Here is a 17829-nt window from a genome sequence, read left to right as displayed (position 1 = left end):
CTCAGTAAACTAAACAAACAAGTTTATCCATAACAAAGATTGCATCAGTCTCTCAGTAAGTATTTTTAGTAATGCTAAAATGGTTTAATATTTCTGAATTAGATTATGAACTCATCCATGTTGTTATAAGCTTAGTGCACTTACAGAGAGACTCCGCCCATAGACTGTTCTGATTGGCTGTGGTTTTTGATTGATTTTTCTTCACGTCACATAACCGTGATGCTTCTTTTGTGAACAGACAAACTGAAATATGAAAGCTGAAATCTTAAAATCTTGAAATCCACCGTGCTGGTTAGGACACGGTGTAAGTGGTAAAGTAGACCAAAGTTTCTCTCTGCTAGACTTGCATTTGTGTCCTCTGAAAGAGATGGAGTTAACACAGTACATAACCCTGTTACATGACTAACACTGCTTTGGGGGTAGTAGTGACCCCAGCAAGTTCATTCACGTGGGAACATCCAAAAGCATTACCGGATCCCCACTGCGACTGTTCATCAGATCAAGCATTTCTGAGATTTGTTATGCACTTTGAAGAATTTATGCCGCTTCAAACGCAATGCTAGTGAAACAGCAAATATTAGCTTACTTAGAGGGAGATGTCTGCTTTAGCTTTGGGAAAAACAAGGAAAGAAAAGAAATACAATAATACAAGATGAACGAAAACAGTTGAATCAGAATGTCTCTAAATAGAACAAAGAACGCTTTGGGTGAGGATTTGTCCTTCCTGACCGCTCACCCCAAAATATACAAACACACGCAAACTCAAAAACACATTCTCTTTCACACACACGCACATAAAAAAAAGCACCATTTCTTATATCTTAACTGACAGGATAGAATGCATTCATGCATGCCAAGCCACAAAATGCAAAGTCTGAAAATGTTCCTCATTGATTGCATAATTGTTCAAGACATAGTGAATAAAAAGATGCTGACATTAAATCTGGAGGATGATTAATGATGGTATTGCTAATATGAAGTGTGCAATGGTTCTCTTTCGTAACTTCAGGAGACTTGCATTGAGCATTCAGAGGCAGTCATGCTAAGTAACAGCACATTCATCTTAGTAAAGGTGGCAGATGGAATAAGAAATGGTGAAGGAGAAATCAATCACTCACAATAAACAATTATTTGCACCAACAGCCCTTTGATCAAATCAGCATGATTAACCATGTTTATTGCATTAAGTTCATATTTTACACTGTTTAGCCTAACTTTCTTAGCTGCTATTCACTGCCTTAAGAAAAAACACTAGCCTATTATGTGTCCAAAATTTATGATGTGTTTTATTAGTGAGAAGCCAGTAAAATGTGTGTGCATTAAATAAAATTATTCATAATGAAGACAATTTAAACATAATAAATTAAACCTCTGTTCAGTTCTCAGGGCAGTGAAGAAGACGTGTTTATGCACCATTAGCTTTAAGGAACTTCAAAGATGATTGTTTTCAAACAGGTTTCCCATGTCATCTTCCCCTCAAACACACACCACTGGTTGAGCTCAAGAGCCCAGGGTTTTGGTTAGTTAGCATTGCTAAGTTAGCCTAATATTAACTACATCATCATAGGGACAAACGCATCTTTAATGATAGCTGTTTTAAAGTAACGTTTTCATAACATTTTGCTTTTGAAAGCAAAACATAAACTCCAAACTTTTAATAAATTTATGGATGTTATGCCAGCTTTATTTTATCAATTGAATAAAAAAAATTTATTTGCATATTCAGCAAGGATGCCTTTAATTGATCAGTAGTAACAATAACAAATGTTTTATTTATTTAAATACAACAAACACAAAAAAATGCTGTTCTTTTGATTCCTGAAAAAAAAAAAGAATCACTATTTCAACACTGATAATAACATTAAATATTTATTGAGCTGCAAATATAGCATATTAGATTTATCTCTGAAGGATCATGTGACACTGAAGACTGGAGTAATGATGCTGTAATAATTTAATGCTGTCTTATAGGGATATTTTCCCCAAAAATTATGTTATCATTTCTCATTTTGGGTTTGAGATCATTCAGCCAATCAGTTGTCAGCACATCAGCACATTTTCTTTTGCGCTCTCTGGAGTGATACCGCACATTTATAGCTCAGGTTACTTCAAATACAGAAAATATTATACACATCACCCTTAGCGGTTTTCACACACACACACACACACACACACACACACACACACACACACAGTTCTCCTGGTGAATGGCTGTTTCCCACACCACCTACTTCATCCCACGACTCATCTCTACATTTCAGGAAGAAAGTAAATGCTTCTTTGCATCTTTGCACACAATGGGTCGTCCAGGAAAGTTACTCTCAAGTCAAGTCATGGTCATTCACTGGTGCCTGTATGAAGGGCATGCATTGGGCATTGTCTCAAATGCTGCTTCACCTCATCTGGATATTTCTTTGGTTCTTTTGCTGCTAGCTAACTGCTTTAAGAAAGCAATATATAAAGATATAACATGTATGTTGCATAACTTCAGTTAGAGATCATTTAAGGGACAGATTTGCGATAGGTGGAGCAGCTTTTAGAGGACAAATCACCAACCGTACCCTTTCAACATGCATGTTAGTGAGGATTGGTGTGTTGGTGTCTCTCAGTAAGCTAGGATGAAGTTTAAGTTCATAACCAAATGCACATCCACTTCTAAAGGGCCATTCTTTCTACTCGTTTGGCAGTACTCCCCATCCCGCCGGTGTTCATGTGGCATGTCAAACTGGTGGAATGCGAGCCCTCCCCAAACCAACCCCAAACTAGCTCCTCAAGCAACCTCAGCACCCCTGCAGCTTGCAAGACCCCAGAAGAAGCCAAAGAGTTCATTCCCAGCCAGTTTTCAAAAAGCCCAGTTCCCCCCGCCCTGGTCTGAGCTTACACCAGGCGTTCAGAGAGGGGCGCTGCAAGCCATGTCACACCTACCGTAAGAAGACAGGTCCAGCACAGTCAAGATACACGGAGCACAAATCAGACACAAAGCGGGAGGGATAGAGAGATGAAGAAATGGAGAGAGAGGGAGAGATTGAACTCACAGAAGACACAATCAAGTAACACTTAATGGACATTTATCAAAAAGGACACATTTTGGTTTAAATAAACACGTTACGTTCTTGGCTAATGCAAACAACAAATTTAACCAAATAAATCTAAGAAGCAAATAACATAGAGACACATTTGAGGCAATTTTATTGTACAGTACGGGAGACTGAGGGAAAGTGTAAAACATTAAATGTCTTAAATCATACATAAAAATAATAATAATAATAATTATATATATATAATATCATGACATCATCAGTTAACAACAGTTATTATTATTTTAATAGTTTAACTGAACTGAACGGAAATTTTATTTTTTTATGTGTTTTTAGCATAGCATCTAAATATAACAATTTTATAATTTTGTTTTGTTTTTGTCATTTTTATTAGTAATAGGTATTGTTAAATATGCCCTCATAATTTTTACTTCAGTTTTAGTTTTATTTCTTTTAGTTAAACTATGAACATGAAAAATGTTGCTTCTACAGCTAGCTAAAATTAATAATAGTTTTTTCTTAGAATAGAATTAGTTAAACTTAATAAGCCTGTTTTGAGATGGTATAACTATATTTAGATTTATAAGTAATAGTGAGCCTTACAGATTTTGATCAGTGATATGAACGTTTAATTCAATATTAAATCTTGCTATTCTCATTATAAGCCTATTAAAGAGTTACTTTTGCCACATATACAGTAAAAAGTACTGTACAAAAATCTAGCAGATAAATATGCAGTACAGAGTATGTTATGAACAGAAAAAAAACATGTTACAATAACCCCTGGTCTCCCGTAAATATTAAGCATGTCTTGATGTTGCTTATGCACATCTAAGTTTTTCTGAGATTTTTTGTATATAGAAAATTATACATTATATGACAAGCAGAACTTTAATGATTCCCAAAGGGAAATTAGCTTGTCACAATAGCAAACATACAGTACAGCACACAGCGGGATCTGACACAACACGGAAAATACAGCAAAACTCTTCAGTTATTCAGCTATTATATTTCCAGCACAGATAACAAAGATTTAGAGCTGCTGCGTCTTTGCTGGAAAATGTGTCATTTTTTAACACAAAAGCACAAGAGATTAACAGCACATACATTCGTTTGGAAACCAAATTATATGAACACGGCAAATGAAATGACGTGGCGGGAAATCTTTCATGTAGCTTTCCTGCTTTACAGGCAGCAAATGACGTACAACACTGAATATTTTATATTCCATGAATATTAAATGGCTAAAAAATCTTTCCAGAATACCAACCATCCATTTGCTTGACCTAGAAGCTATATTAAGGATATGTGAGGTAATAACACAGCCGTTTTTAAAAACAAACAAGCTTTGCTGAGTCTTTCAAATATATTGCTTTGTTAAAGGCATTAAACAAGTGAAAGATTCAGATTAGATATGTATCGAACCCTATTAAACTCATTAGCAGCAGACGGAAATTAGCAAGTGGAAAAACATTAATCTTTCTGTCTCTTCATACGGTTTTAAAGGAATAGTTCACCCAAAATTTTCATTTAGACATCATTTATTAACTCTCAAGTCATTCTGTTGTGAGACATAAAAGGAGATGTTTAGAAGAATGTTCAAGCTGCACATGTACGACATTATTACCTGAATTTTTATATCATTTTGGAGCTTACCATCTCCTTTTATTTTATCTTAAAAAACAGCTTGTACGCTTTTTACCCCAACATCTCATTATGTGTCATGAAAGAAAGAGATACAGGGTTGAAACATCAGAATGAGTAAGTTTGAAATAAATATTTTATTTTGACGTGAACTATCCCTTTAAGGGTGAAGAGCGCTGGTGTTGGGTGGTCGTACCTCTCCTCCTTTCATGTTCTTCATTCCCACATCTCCCTTGCCTTTCTTTCCCTTCTTGCCTTTTTTCTTCTTAAGGCAGGTCTTTTTAACGATGCAGAAGCAGCACGTGAGAATGAGAACCACGGCTACGATCGCAATGGCGATGATGGCCCAGGGAGGCACTAAAAAGTGAGAGAAAGACAGAGAAAGATGGTGGAACAGAGGCTGGAAATACAAACCTAGATTTATAAGGGTCATTAAGCGAGAGGTCTTTGTCTTCACTATTACCTACATCAATACAGGACAGGATTAAAGTTTAAATCTCACTTCGTGTAGCCATAGCCATAGCTTTAGGCATATTCTAGACAATGAAAGTTTGTCAAGACTAGGGCTGCACCCATAATAGTCAACGAAATGCTGGATGATGAGAAGAGGCTTAGTGGAACAAAATTGTATTAGTCTGTAAATCACAGAAAAAACAACAACAACTGATGGTTAATGGCTTGTCTTTGAGGTAATTCATTTAGGAGTGATTCTAGGATTTCCATATTAAGGGGGCTCAATCCACAATGAGAGTATGATTTAAAGAAATCACATGCTGTTTAACAATACATACAATAGGTTCTATATCTATCAAGTCAACTCCCAAATATTGATTTTCCTTTATCCTTTGATAAATAAGAGCAATTTTGCTATAAAAACATCCTGTAACTTTCAAAACTCAAAACTTTCTTGTTAGTCTAAAAACAGCTTCTGCTGAAGGCAGTCTGCCAAAACCACATGTTGTGGAATGTATGACTGGATGATGTAATAGTGTAGATAAGCACCGCCTCCGCAGAAGAAGATCAACACCTGCTTCTGCAACGCTGCCTGTTTAGCCCCGCCCACCAGCTCGCACATGTAGTAGGTAAATGACAAGAGCGGCAAACACATGTATATGATATGATTATATTTTTTATTTTATTTCTATAACGTTTGAATATATACCGTTTTGTATTCTACAAAAAAAAAAAAAAAAAAAAAAAAAAATGGAGTGCCTTGTTATCACTAGTTTATAGTCCGCTACTAGCTTGTAGGTCGTTAGCATCATCAGCGTGGTTGTCGCTAATCTTGCTTACATTTTTTACACTATTCACACACATTGGGTCTCATTCATGAAACACGAGCAGAAACGAATTATTGTGTAAATCGCGTGTAAAGTGGTTTTGGCGTAAATTTTTGTTCGTATTTTCCAAATGTTAGTTGGTACGAAATAAATCTACACCTGCTCCCAGCCACGCGTAAATAGTGCGTTTATAGTCTGAACGTTTTGCTCATTAATACGGCTGAATTTTAATTCATAATCGGGTACATATTTACACAGCATTTTGAAAAAAATATTATATATAGTAATTACATCCGGTTTTTCTTTTCACTTCTGGGACTGTTCGATTAACAGATGAAACTCTATTAACAGCATCTGTAATATGCTGCCAAGCTTCCTTTTTTTAGGACCTGATACGCCACTATGTACGCTTGAAAATAAAACGTGGCGTTTTGAATGAACGTCTGATAATAAAACTTAAATTTCTGCAGCTGAGAAATTTTCATTTTTCATTCTCTTTTGAGAAGACATGTTGAAATCCTTCGTTTGGTGTCATAATATGATGCTCATATATAGTTGTCAGTCGGATTTAATGGGCGGGATTTATGGTAATTGAGAGTGAGCGTGCACGCGCGTCCCATTTACGACTGATTGGAATTCATTAACACACACACACATTTCACTATCACATCTGACGTTTACGAAGTTTTTGTGAATCAGGAGAAGAGTTTTCGGGAAGTTCTCTTTACTCACAAATCACTCACATATTTACTTGTATATTTACGAATGTTTCATGAATGAGACCCAGTACCATTATTTTACTCACTGTTACTTGCCTTGGCAGATTTGTGTCTACCTTTGAGTGCAGATGAGGGCATGTTTGAACTGAACTCGGTGCAGATTTAATTGGAGAGCCTGAAAGAGACTTCAGGAGCCTGATTGAGACGGTATGCAGCACATCGACGATCAATGTGTCAGGACTGCTTCGCACATATTGACGAGGACACAAAAGGTTCAGTAGACTTTTTGCTTTAAACTAATGGTTATTGTCATGGTGTAAAGTTACTGCTCTTTGTGGATAATTGGAATATTTTCTTAGAGCGTCCTAAGTTTTTTTCGCGCTCATGGCCTGCACCCAGCAGAGTTGGAGCAGAACTCCTGTCGGACACCAACAACTCCAGGACGCTCTACCCATTTAAAAGATAGAAGTACTTTTATTGTCCAGTCTATAAAGACTAGTGTTGAGGCTGAGTTTGGAGCTTGAGTCACATGAGAAATGTTGGTCTCTGGTTAGGGATTATGAAATATCACACAATAAATAGTCAAATACTCACGTGGAAGCTTGTCCATCTCATTGAGGAACTTGTTTTTGATGTCACCAAAGACGTCATTCTTGCTGACGGGTCCCTGGTGCTCAGTGGAGTTCTCTGCAGGTGTGGAAACAACAGGGGCCATGGTCAGGGCACTGGCACCTGTGGGCTCGGGGCCCACCATGGCTGCAGGCTTCTTCTTGAACAAATTCCACTTCATGCTTGACGGCTACACCAACAGAAACCCTGACAGGCAAAAAGAGAGTCAAGATGACGTGTGATGCGACACTCCTGAGTCTCTGAATCTCATTCTCTTTGATGGGAACTGAATGAAACGACTTACTCGCTCCATCAAACGTGCAAACGGTTCCGACATAGACACAGGTACAGATCATCAACATAATGTGACATACTGTCTGATCTCTTGATTATTAAAATGTGGCCTATAATGTGAAAGGTGATGTGCTATTTGTCAGCAAGTGGGATTTCATCAGTAATAGGGTATTCAGTAATACTGTAATACATCAGTAATATCAGTAATTGACTTACTAAGATGCTAACACATTTTTTTTTTTTTTGAAGTGAAGGTAGTTTTTCTGGTGAAAGCAAGTATACAGTATGTCTGAACTGTTTACTTGAAATCCTTCACATAGAAACTATCAGATGGAGGTCTGGGTTTTAGATATACTGTACATTATTAAAAATATAAAATTCTTGCTTCAAAGTTCCAGATAGCTCAAATGCAATGGTACATCTTTTGCTGCGAAGAATGGTAAACATAATGAAAAGAGACTTAGCCTTCTAATTTCGTTAAAAACATAGGGATATTGGCAAACAAAAAGGATTTCTCATTGCTCAAGCGTCAAATCTCTGCTCCAGTGGTGGAGAGCCCGTCTGTACCCATTGCATTGTGTGAATAATTTAATGAAGCTGACAGTTCACCTGACAGGACAAGCTGTTTTATTATTCAAGGTCCCATTCCTGCACTGGGAATATATGGCAAAATGCGCTATGCTGCAGTTATGCAATCTGTCATTGCATAAGTCAAGTGGTCCACAGATAGTCTGCAGGAGGAGCTAACAAAAGAAAAGATGCAAAGAAGGATAGAAAACGCCAGTGTGAGTCAGAGCCGCAGCCCGGCAGCCTCTTGAGAATACCAGTTTGATTAATGACACTTCAGCACCTGCAAATCGCAACGAAAACATCTGACATTCTCAGACTTTTTCACACACAAGCAGAAGTTAATTTGTTCCCCTAAAGATCCTCAATAAGGAAAATCCTCTTTAAAATGTTATCATAAAAAAGACTGCATAACACAGCTTGTGTATGAACAATACAAATATCATTTTAAGATGAATTTTGCAATTACACTCCACATTTTGTTGGATTTTATGCTTAAAACAAGAAAAATCCATTTAGCAACTGGGTAAGGAAAAACAACAATATTTATTATCAGAAAACAACTCAAAAACTTATGCAGTTCTATTTGTCACAATCATTTTTGCTTCAATTGTGTTTTTTAACTAGAAAACAAGACAAAATACTGCTTATGTAAATGCAACTATTTTATAATGCATTCAATCTATCTATCCGCCACTATCCTATCAGAATACCATAGTTTACCATTTTTTATTTGCTCGAGTGTATGATATAAGCACAATAACTCTGTCTCTGATTCAAAAACATTTTGCAGTGTGATTCAGTTTCATTAGATACATCTGACATATTTACAGAGTGACTCAGAGTCTGGATCATTTTCAAGATTTAACAAATACTGACAAATAATGCACTTGTTTGAACAGCTTGCAACCAGCCCACAGCTGTCCAATTATATGATTTTACTAATTCATGGTGGAAAAAAACAAGACCTGTGATCTAAGGAAATTGGCTGACTAAACGATCCCAAGGTAATTTCAACTGGTTGAATGTGTAGTAAAATGACATAAGATGCTCCAAATGGACAATAATTTCAGCTATTTCTCAAAAAAAAAAAAAAACAAAAAAAAAAAAGGGAGGTTCATAAAGTAGTTAGAGCTTGAGAGACACATATATGATTCATTACCTTAGTTGATAGTACTCATAGTAGTCATTTCTCGTGTTTGCTTACCAAACACGACAAATGACTACGTCTGATAAAAACGTGATCAACTGCTTAGAAGTTTTCATTTTGAAGCCATTATCTTTTCCTCTCCATATAAGGTATTTAGTTTTGGGTATGTCTCTACTGCAGATGTGCTCATGCAAGGTATTTTGATAATTACAGATAGTATCAAGCCATATTAACACACGTATTGTCTAAACCAGACCCGGATGAAAATGTGATGCAATGTTTGGCGTATCCTCCCCTCGTATTTTCTTCTTGTGTGCCTTTAAAACACTGATATGATCAATGGACTCACTGAGTTTGAGACTGATGTCTCTGTTTGCATTGAGGGAGATAGAGAATTGTGGCAGTGAAGGAGAAGTTGCGCCCGCATCTTTGCTCTGGGGTGACCGCATATGCTTAGAGGACAAGAGACACTTTGCTTTTTATGGGACACATTATCTCCACTGAACTCACACTGATTTTACAGCTCTCCGAGATACTCCTGCTGGTTTATCTGTGCGACTGCCAGGGCACGTATTGTAAATACAACAGCACATATAAACAGATACAAATAAAATAGAAGTCTGTCTCAGATAATGCGGTCTGTGAATGTGATGTCTAGGAATAATCAGATGTAATCAGCAGAATGGATGTCTGTTTTGTCTTGCCAACAAACTTACTGGCTATAATGACACACTTGACTTAGACAAAGTTTTAGCAATCGCAAAACTTAAAACCGGAGCAAAACTGCTCCGGGTGTGTGTTCATGGTGTGTGTGTGTGTGTTCACTGCTGTGTGTGTGTGCACTTTGGATGGGTAAAATGCAGAGAACAAATTCTGAGTATAGGTCACCATACTTGGCTGTATGTCACTTCACACACTTAAACAGGATCGGAGTGATCTAGGAACAGAAGGAACAGAACCTGACCTGCTGCAAAGAACACTTTTGGCAGACAAAATCAAACCTTTGGAGATGCATCTAGATATGACTGCTGAATTCCATAACGATAACTGCTTCAGGGCATCTGCCAAACTTCTCTTGTTCAGTGTGGGAGGAAATTCTCTATGCAATCCACACATCAACAAAGTGTTATTGCTTCTCAAGAACGCTAATTGTCCATGATGATCCATTATAAGACATAAAAGTTTACTTATTGACTAACTCACAAAACCATCAAGAACATGTCCAGGTTATATATCATCCTGGAATGAAAATAATGAAATGATACTCTGCAAATGAAGTCCATTAAGATTTCTTTATTGCACTGCGATTTTAATTTTTCAATAATTAAACCCATTCTTGCTCCATTCTCATTATTGTATTGCAAAAAACAAATTCTCATTATAAAACAAAAGTAATATGCAGAAATGTCAAATTGTAAAGTTGTACAGCTTTTGCAAATTAAGTGTGACAGTAAACTTTATATATATATATATATATATATATATATATATATATATATATATATATATATATATATATATATATATATATATATATATATATATATAATTTTATTTTTCATTTTCTTTTGTTCTTGAGGTAAAAGACAAAACAACAAATGCACACGTAAATAAAAACTACATCATTTATTTTTATCATGATATAACTAGTGAAAATAAATCAAATTATCATTATATGTCTTCTATAATGTAAACTGTATTCGGTAACACTTTAGAATAAGGTTCCATTAGTTAATGTTAGTTAATGTATTAATTAACATGAACAAACAATGAATAATACATTTATTACTGTATTTATTCATCTTCGTTAATGTTAGTTAATGAAAATACCATTATTCATTGTTAGTTCATGGTAATTCACAGTGCATTAACTAATGTTAACAAGCACAACTTTTAATTTAAATAATGCATTAGTAAATGTTGAAATTAACATGAACTAAGACTTATAAATGCTGTAGAAGGATTGTTCTTGCTTAGTTCATGTTAACGAAAGTAGTTAACTAACATTAACTAATGGAACCTTATTCTAAAGTGTTACCCTGTATTCAAACTGAGTTAAACTTATTCGTGATAGGAAGAAACAAAAAAAGCTGTAGGTCCTGCCAAACGTTTGGCAGAACAGAAACTAGCTGGAGAGAGTGGGTGGTCTCTACAGATTCATAGCTTGCTGTTAGTGCATGGTGCACAATATTGCTCGAAACAACAAAATAATATTAACAAGAAGCATAGTTCTGTTTTTTTTTTTAATATGTATATTTAATCAATCTGACAATGTGTCTTGTATTAGACATTGATTTTATTCTAGTACATCCAAAACAAGTCAGTGTTGCAGCCATTTTAACTGCATCTTCAATCTTGCAATTATGTTTGAATAATCAATGAATTTGCAGCATGCAAACATGTCAGTTTTGGAGGGGCATGTAATTTATTTAAGCCATGGCATAAACTTCATTCCAAAAAAGAACGTCTCGGTTATGTACATTCCTGAAGGAGGGAACAGAGACTTCATGTCGGTGGTTGACAAATTGGGATATCGCTTCGATAGACCAATTTACTTCAAATGCACATTGGCAATTATCGCAATTATTGCATTCAGCTGCAGCTGATCACATCTTGAGTATAAGAAGACAGCAGGTGCAATGCATACCAGGTTTTGCTGAGAAGCCAAGCTGATGACCCAGCCACTCAGTGGTGGTAAAGCAGCCGTGGCGATGGGATGTGACGTCTCTGTTCCCTCCTTCAGGGAATGAGGGTTATCATACATAACTGAGACATTCCCTTTCAGTTGGTCACTCTCAACATCATGTCGGTGACTGACAAATTGGGATTCCCTAACAAAGTGCCATGAATGGAGACCCTTCCAGTGCCCTGTGCAAACCACCTGCGCCCATTTTTGGTGTAGGCCAGGGCTCGCAACAAGTAGTTCCATTCACCATTGTTGAAGCACTACCCACTCAGTGAGATTGGATAACACTGGGAAAACGTATCCAGTCCACTTGGAACAGGGATGCTGTGGGACCTCCATCCTACCTGAAGGAGGTCTCTGGAGCAAATATACATATGAACATCTGTTTAGGTATGTATGGAAAATTGGAGGTGATTGAAACCCTCTTCAAAAATGGCTGGGGAAACATGGGCTCTAAGGCTATACCATGGACATTAGACATATGGGATCCACTTAGGTCTCTCATATGGAACCCTGTCTTCTACAGGTTCTCAAGGTTTCAGCGAATGAAGACCTGGCGATGGATGCTCTGCCACGTCTGACTGCCGAGGGGATGAAGGAACTCGACAGGGTCTACGATATGGACTCTCTGGAGTGGTTTTAGCAAGCCGACACTAACCGGGGCCTCTTAGTGTCACTACCCATTTGAGGTGAGAACACAGAAGGACACCGGCTCCACATGAAGGCCATGAACCGAGCGAGGTCCTAAAGCTTTGCGTCCGGTCCACGTATCATCTCAGGGCTCGGAGGGAACCGATCAATGCTAGGGCTGGGTCTGCCTCCACTTAGGGCAGTGCTTGCAAGCTAACCAGATCCCTGAAGGGAGTAGTGGGAACCTTGGGCAAATTGCCAAGCCAAGGCCTCAGGATTACCCGTGAGTCAGTCGGCCCAAATTCTAGGCACAAATCATCAACCTAAAATGTGTACAGGTCCCCTACCCTCTTGAGGCCAATGCAAGCAGGAGCAGAATTTTCAATTAAACTTTAGGTCGACTGAATGCAAAGGCTCAAATTGGCCCTGCAGTAGTGAAATAAGCACTAGGGACAGGAAAGGGGCCAGGAAAGGATTTAACCTCCTGGCCCCTCTAAGGAACCTGATGACCAGGTCATGCTTTCCCACCGACTTCCCTTCAATGAGGTCATGGTATGCAGCAATCACAGCAACCTGGACTTTGAGGGTTGAGGGATACAGCCTTTGCTCCAGCCCTTGCTGCAAAAAGGAAAGAATGACCCTGATCAGGCATCTCTGGGGGTCTTCTCGACGAGAAGAACACCACTTGACAAACAGGTTCCACTTCAAGGAGTAAGCGTGTCTCGTAGACGGGGCAGAATGTGTCGGATTGCCTCTGTCTGCTTCTGTTCAGCTGAGAACTGCTGGTCAAAGCTCTCGACCGATTTGTCCAAGAGGCCGGTCTGAAACTCAGGGGCATTGAGGAACCATAGTTTGTCTGAGTCCCTAATGTCAGCCAGACACAGCCAGAGATGGTGTTCCTGGACCACAAGCGGGGACATCGCATGACCCAGGGAACTCGCTTGGAGTGAGGGGCCAGTTGTGGTTTGGTGCCCTTTCAGAACTGCTGGATCGTGACGACCCTGATGAAAGTCGTTCAGTGCCTGGGACTGGTGCACCCACCGTAATGCCCTAGCATGTCTGAAAAACCAGCACCTCCATCTCTGGAGGGTGTGCAGCTGAATCTTCATCAGAGAGCTCTCCCTCTAGTGCAGTAATTGTCATCTGGTCTTCGGGAGAGGCTCCGCTAGATACCACTGGTATGCTCTTTGAAAAGGGCCTAGTTCATTCTATGGGCTGCCTGACTGGATCGGAGGTGCTGAAGGAGTGGTGGGCCCCTTAGGGGTTTGTCACCACTGTGACTCTCAAACTGCACATGCTACTGCCAGAAATACTCCTCGCCTGGCAGCTGCCAGAACTAGCCTTACATTGCGGCAGAGACAATGGATTTCCGCCACCTGGAGGTAGCGAAGCCTGGTCCGCAGCTCAGAGATGTTCATCTTCCTTCAGTGGAAACATGAGTCTTCGACAAAAGCCAACTCAGCGTGCTTAATGTCCAGACTCGTGAGGCAGCAATTGTGACCATCAGCCGGTGCCAGAAATGCACGGGTGAAATGGCATCCTTATAAGGATGATCCCTTGTCTTCATAAAGATTCCATGAAGCACTTTTAGAGAAAATGCTTTGTTAGGGAAATGCTCTTTTAGTGCTGAGGAGCACAGGGGAACTGGCCACTTGCAGGACAACAGGGAGATAGTGCAACCTGAAGTGCGCAACCCGCTCGACACAGAACGACCACCACTGAAGCACCATTCCACCAACACCAGCAGCTTCCAAGAGCGCGCTGAACTCTTTACTCACTTTAAAACACTGTTAGATACAGCAGAACATTGTTGTCGCTCAGCTCCAAAGAGAAAAGCTGGTATGCATTGCACCTGCTGCCTTCTTATACTCACGCTGTGATCAGGTGAGGCTGGTTGCAATAATTGCATGCCAATCTGCATTGGCTCATTTAGTTTACACTCGAAGTAGATTGGTCTATCGAAGTGATATCCCAATTTGTCAGTCACCGACTTGACGTCAAGTGTGACCGAATGAAAGGGAAGTATAGTTAGCTATGCAAAACGCTTTAATTCTCGTTTTTTATACCCAACAATCAAACATAGTTGACCCCTTATGAATGTTATCATGTCTGTCAAAAACCTAAGCTGGCTGTCAGTTGGAATATTAAACTAAAAACATTGACATTACACACTCACAGGCATCAACCACTTCACTACATGCTGGCTAAGAAATAAATTTTATCACCTTATGATCCATCTGTTTTCAAACCCACATCATTGGAATATCACAATATCAATGTCTGTCAATAAATGAAATGCACAATACACAATAGTATTTATGAGCAGCCTGCACTACTATGTTTTTACTTCTGTACATAATCTCTTTCAGAGAAGGAGGAGAAAATGGCGGCCTGAGTGGCTTCAACATGCTGTCTGTCAAAGACAATAACATAGATAACCCACATGAGTGTGAATTTGTTCTTAACTCGCTGAAATTGACAGGTGATTTTTCCCTCAAGTTCCCAGTGGTTTAAAAGGTTATGGTAATTATCCAAGTTTGTTGTTTGTTCAAATGTTCTTTCTTTTTTCAGTAAAATAAGACAAATGCGTTACTTTTAATAACTGTACTTAATACTTTTAATAATAATATGTGTGTGCGCTATTGAAGGAAATATTATTACAGGGCTGAAATATTATCACTTTTGCTGATTTAATAATAGGCAAACTGAACCTAATAAGTGATGATAATGAGTTCTTTAATTGTTTGTACCTGATAACTCTGAAGCTGCTACCTCAGCCTATTCTGGGTTATAACCTTGGGTGTGTATCGCTGACAAACTGCAGCTGTTTAACAAGTCCTCAGATGATAGATGATTTAAAACGTCACAGCCAGACAACCAAGGCCCACTGCCCTCTCTAGCCTTCACAACTACAGGCTCCAATTCCCTTTACACAGCTGTTTTCCAGGACTTTATCCCAGACGTGAGAAAACTACACAAATACGCTCACCTCATCTCAGGCCCTCTGCTACAACACAACTGAGCACAATAATACAGTTATGGTGCGGTCATACATTATCTCACAGCACTTTTCTGCTTTATAGCAGGATTAATTCAAGGTGCTGACTCGCTGAGGTGAGAAATGAAAGACAGTGACCTAGTGACGCTGCGGCTCAGTGGGATAAATCTGCTGGAATGGTTGGGTCAGCACGTAATGCTTGACTGAGAACCTGCCATGAATTTAGCCTTTTTTATTGCTGTCTAAGAGAGGGAAGACTTTGGCTGATATGAAGAAAGCATTTTCTAAAGTGGAATTCCAGATTAACCTCTCTGTCTGTAATTCATTTTGTTGGGGTTTGCTTACATGAATTTGGAGGGCAGGGTTTTGGACAGAGTGAGGGTTTTGGTTGAAGTTAGCAAAATGGTAGAAGTTAGCAAAATGCTAACACCATAACAGCACCATTATGCTGTTTTAATATTTCAATCCCCTCATAGTATAATATAATATAATATAATATAATATAATATAATATAATATAATATAATATAATATAATATAATATAATATAATATAATAACAGTATAAACTACTTAATAATTATTTAAAATTACTGTATATATATATATATATATATATATATATATATATATATATATATATATATATATATATATATATATATATATATATATATATATATATAATACTACAATATAGTAAAGTATTATATTATATTGTATAATATTTATGTATATGTGAAGGGAGCCCTGCATAAGGCTGGCAACTCAGCACCCTGCCCTTTATTATATTATTATGTAATATTAAATAGTTTATATATAAAATATAATATATATGGCAGGGACCATAGGTGGAGCATGTGTAAGGCTTACCTTTCCCCTGGCCACATATGGGGACTTGGGGCAAAAATGCCACTTAATTGGACAAAAAAATGCCCCTGCACAAACAAATATAATCCATTACATCTGCTGCTAACAAAGTGAATATGAATAGACAGTGTCGAATGTGGCATTAAATTAAGATCTTCTCATGTTGAACTGTATTTTATTCTAGGCATTTTTAAAGTGTTGTGGATATTAACCAATCACACACAATTCTGTTGAGTTTAGGAATGCAATGGCAAAACAGAAGCGTTCAGATGAGTCCTCGCTGAAACTCATCAGTTCCCTTTCGGGGAACTTCGAACTGCGTCCTCTAGGGGTCGCTTTGGGGAACACCTCGTCGAGACCCATGTCTGAAGCATACATTGAAAAAACACCAAGTTGTTTTCCGGCGTCACTACCGGCACGACTATAAATAAGCACCGGGAGAGTACTTCATTATCTTCTTCTTCTTCACTGACTGTTTTGTTTGAAGCATGCATCTGAAAGAACTGGTAAGGGCGATATTTCTCTGTTTATCATGGCGACAACTAGCAAGCGTTTAGACAATGTGTGCATCTGTGTCGGCGTTATTTGACACCCGATGACACACGCGATCTTTGCGTCATTTGTTTGGTTGAAGAGCACGCACGCAATGTGTTTGAGGTGGCAATCTGCATGCATTGTGAGTATTTTTTCAATGGAAAAAGCTCTGCTCTCATTTGTCTCTCTACTGAAAGAAAAAGGAAAAAAAGGCAGCAATCTGCTTCCCGCAGTTCAGGACCTGTCCGCGCTGAGGCGGGGAAGAGAATGAGCTCGTGAGAATACAGGTGGATCTGTTTGAATGGTTTAAAGAGGGACTTTCCCTTTCGTGCTCTTAAAAAAAGGGCGGTGGACAAGAGAGAGCCTCAGGAGGATGATGTTATATTTTTAACACTTTCTGATACTGAGGTTAGTGCTCTGCTATCAGAGACCTGGATAGAGGCAGGGGCCTTTTTCTGATCAAGTAGCTGAGCTACGCCACACCACATATCTCTCTCCGTGCTACCAAGCAGACCGCCTCCGCCATGGGCAGGACTATGGCGGCCATGGTGGCAGCGGAGAGACATCTGTGGATGAACCTGGCAGACATCGGGAGGAAAGAAAATGCTTTCTTCTCGATGCTCAGGTTTCGCCTTCTGAGCTTTTCGGTATTTCCGTTGAGACGGCGATTTAACAAGTTCAGGGAGATGAAGGCGCACTCTGCTGCTTTCAGATCCTTCGTTCCACGAAGGTCCAGGTCTGAGCCCAAAAAACATAGGGGTCCTGGTCTGTCTCAATCTGAGGATCAAAGACAGGCACAGTAAGCTAGTGT

General features: G+C 38.6%; 1 protein-coding gene across 3 annotated transcripts in view; it reads right to left on the bottom strand.

Moving 5' to 3' along the window:
• The window catches only part of LOC128011662 (synaptotagmin-2-like), a 68092-nt gene that overhangs the window by 10874 nt on the left and 39389 nt on the right, over positions 1-17829 (bottom strand). For all 3 annotated transcript variants that reach the window (XM_052594328.1, XM_052594327.1, XM_052594329.1), the window contains exons 2-3: positions 7276-7497; positions 4879-5039 (exon numbers count right to left, since the gene is read on the bottom strand). In XM_052594328.1, the coding sequence (XP_052450288.1) occupies positions 4879-5039; positions 7276-7471 (357 nt within the window). In that variant the 5' untranslated portion in view covers positions 7472-7497. The remainder of the gene's footprint in view (positions 1-4878; positions 5040-7275; positions 7498-17829) is intronic.

The sequence above is a fragment of the Carassius gibelio genome, chromosome B23, assembly GCF_023724105.1.
Source record: "Carassius gibelio isolate Cgi1373 ecotype wild population from Czech Republic chromosome B23, carGib1.2-hapl.c, whole genome shotgun sequence".
NCBI lineage: Eukaryota > Metazoa > Chordata > Actinopteri > Cypriniformes > Cyprinidae > Carassius > Carassius gibelio.
Note: the sequence above shows the minus strand (reverse complement) of the source record. Positions and strands in the feature narration are given on the sequence as shown.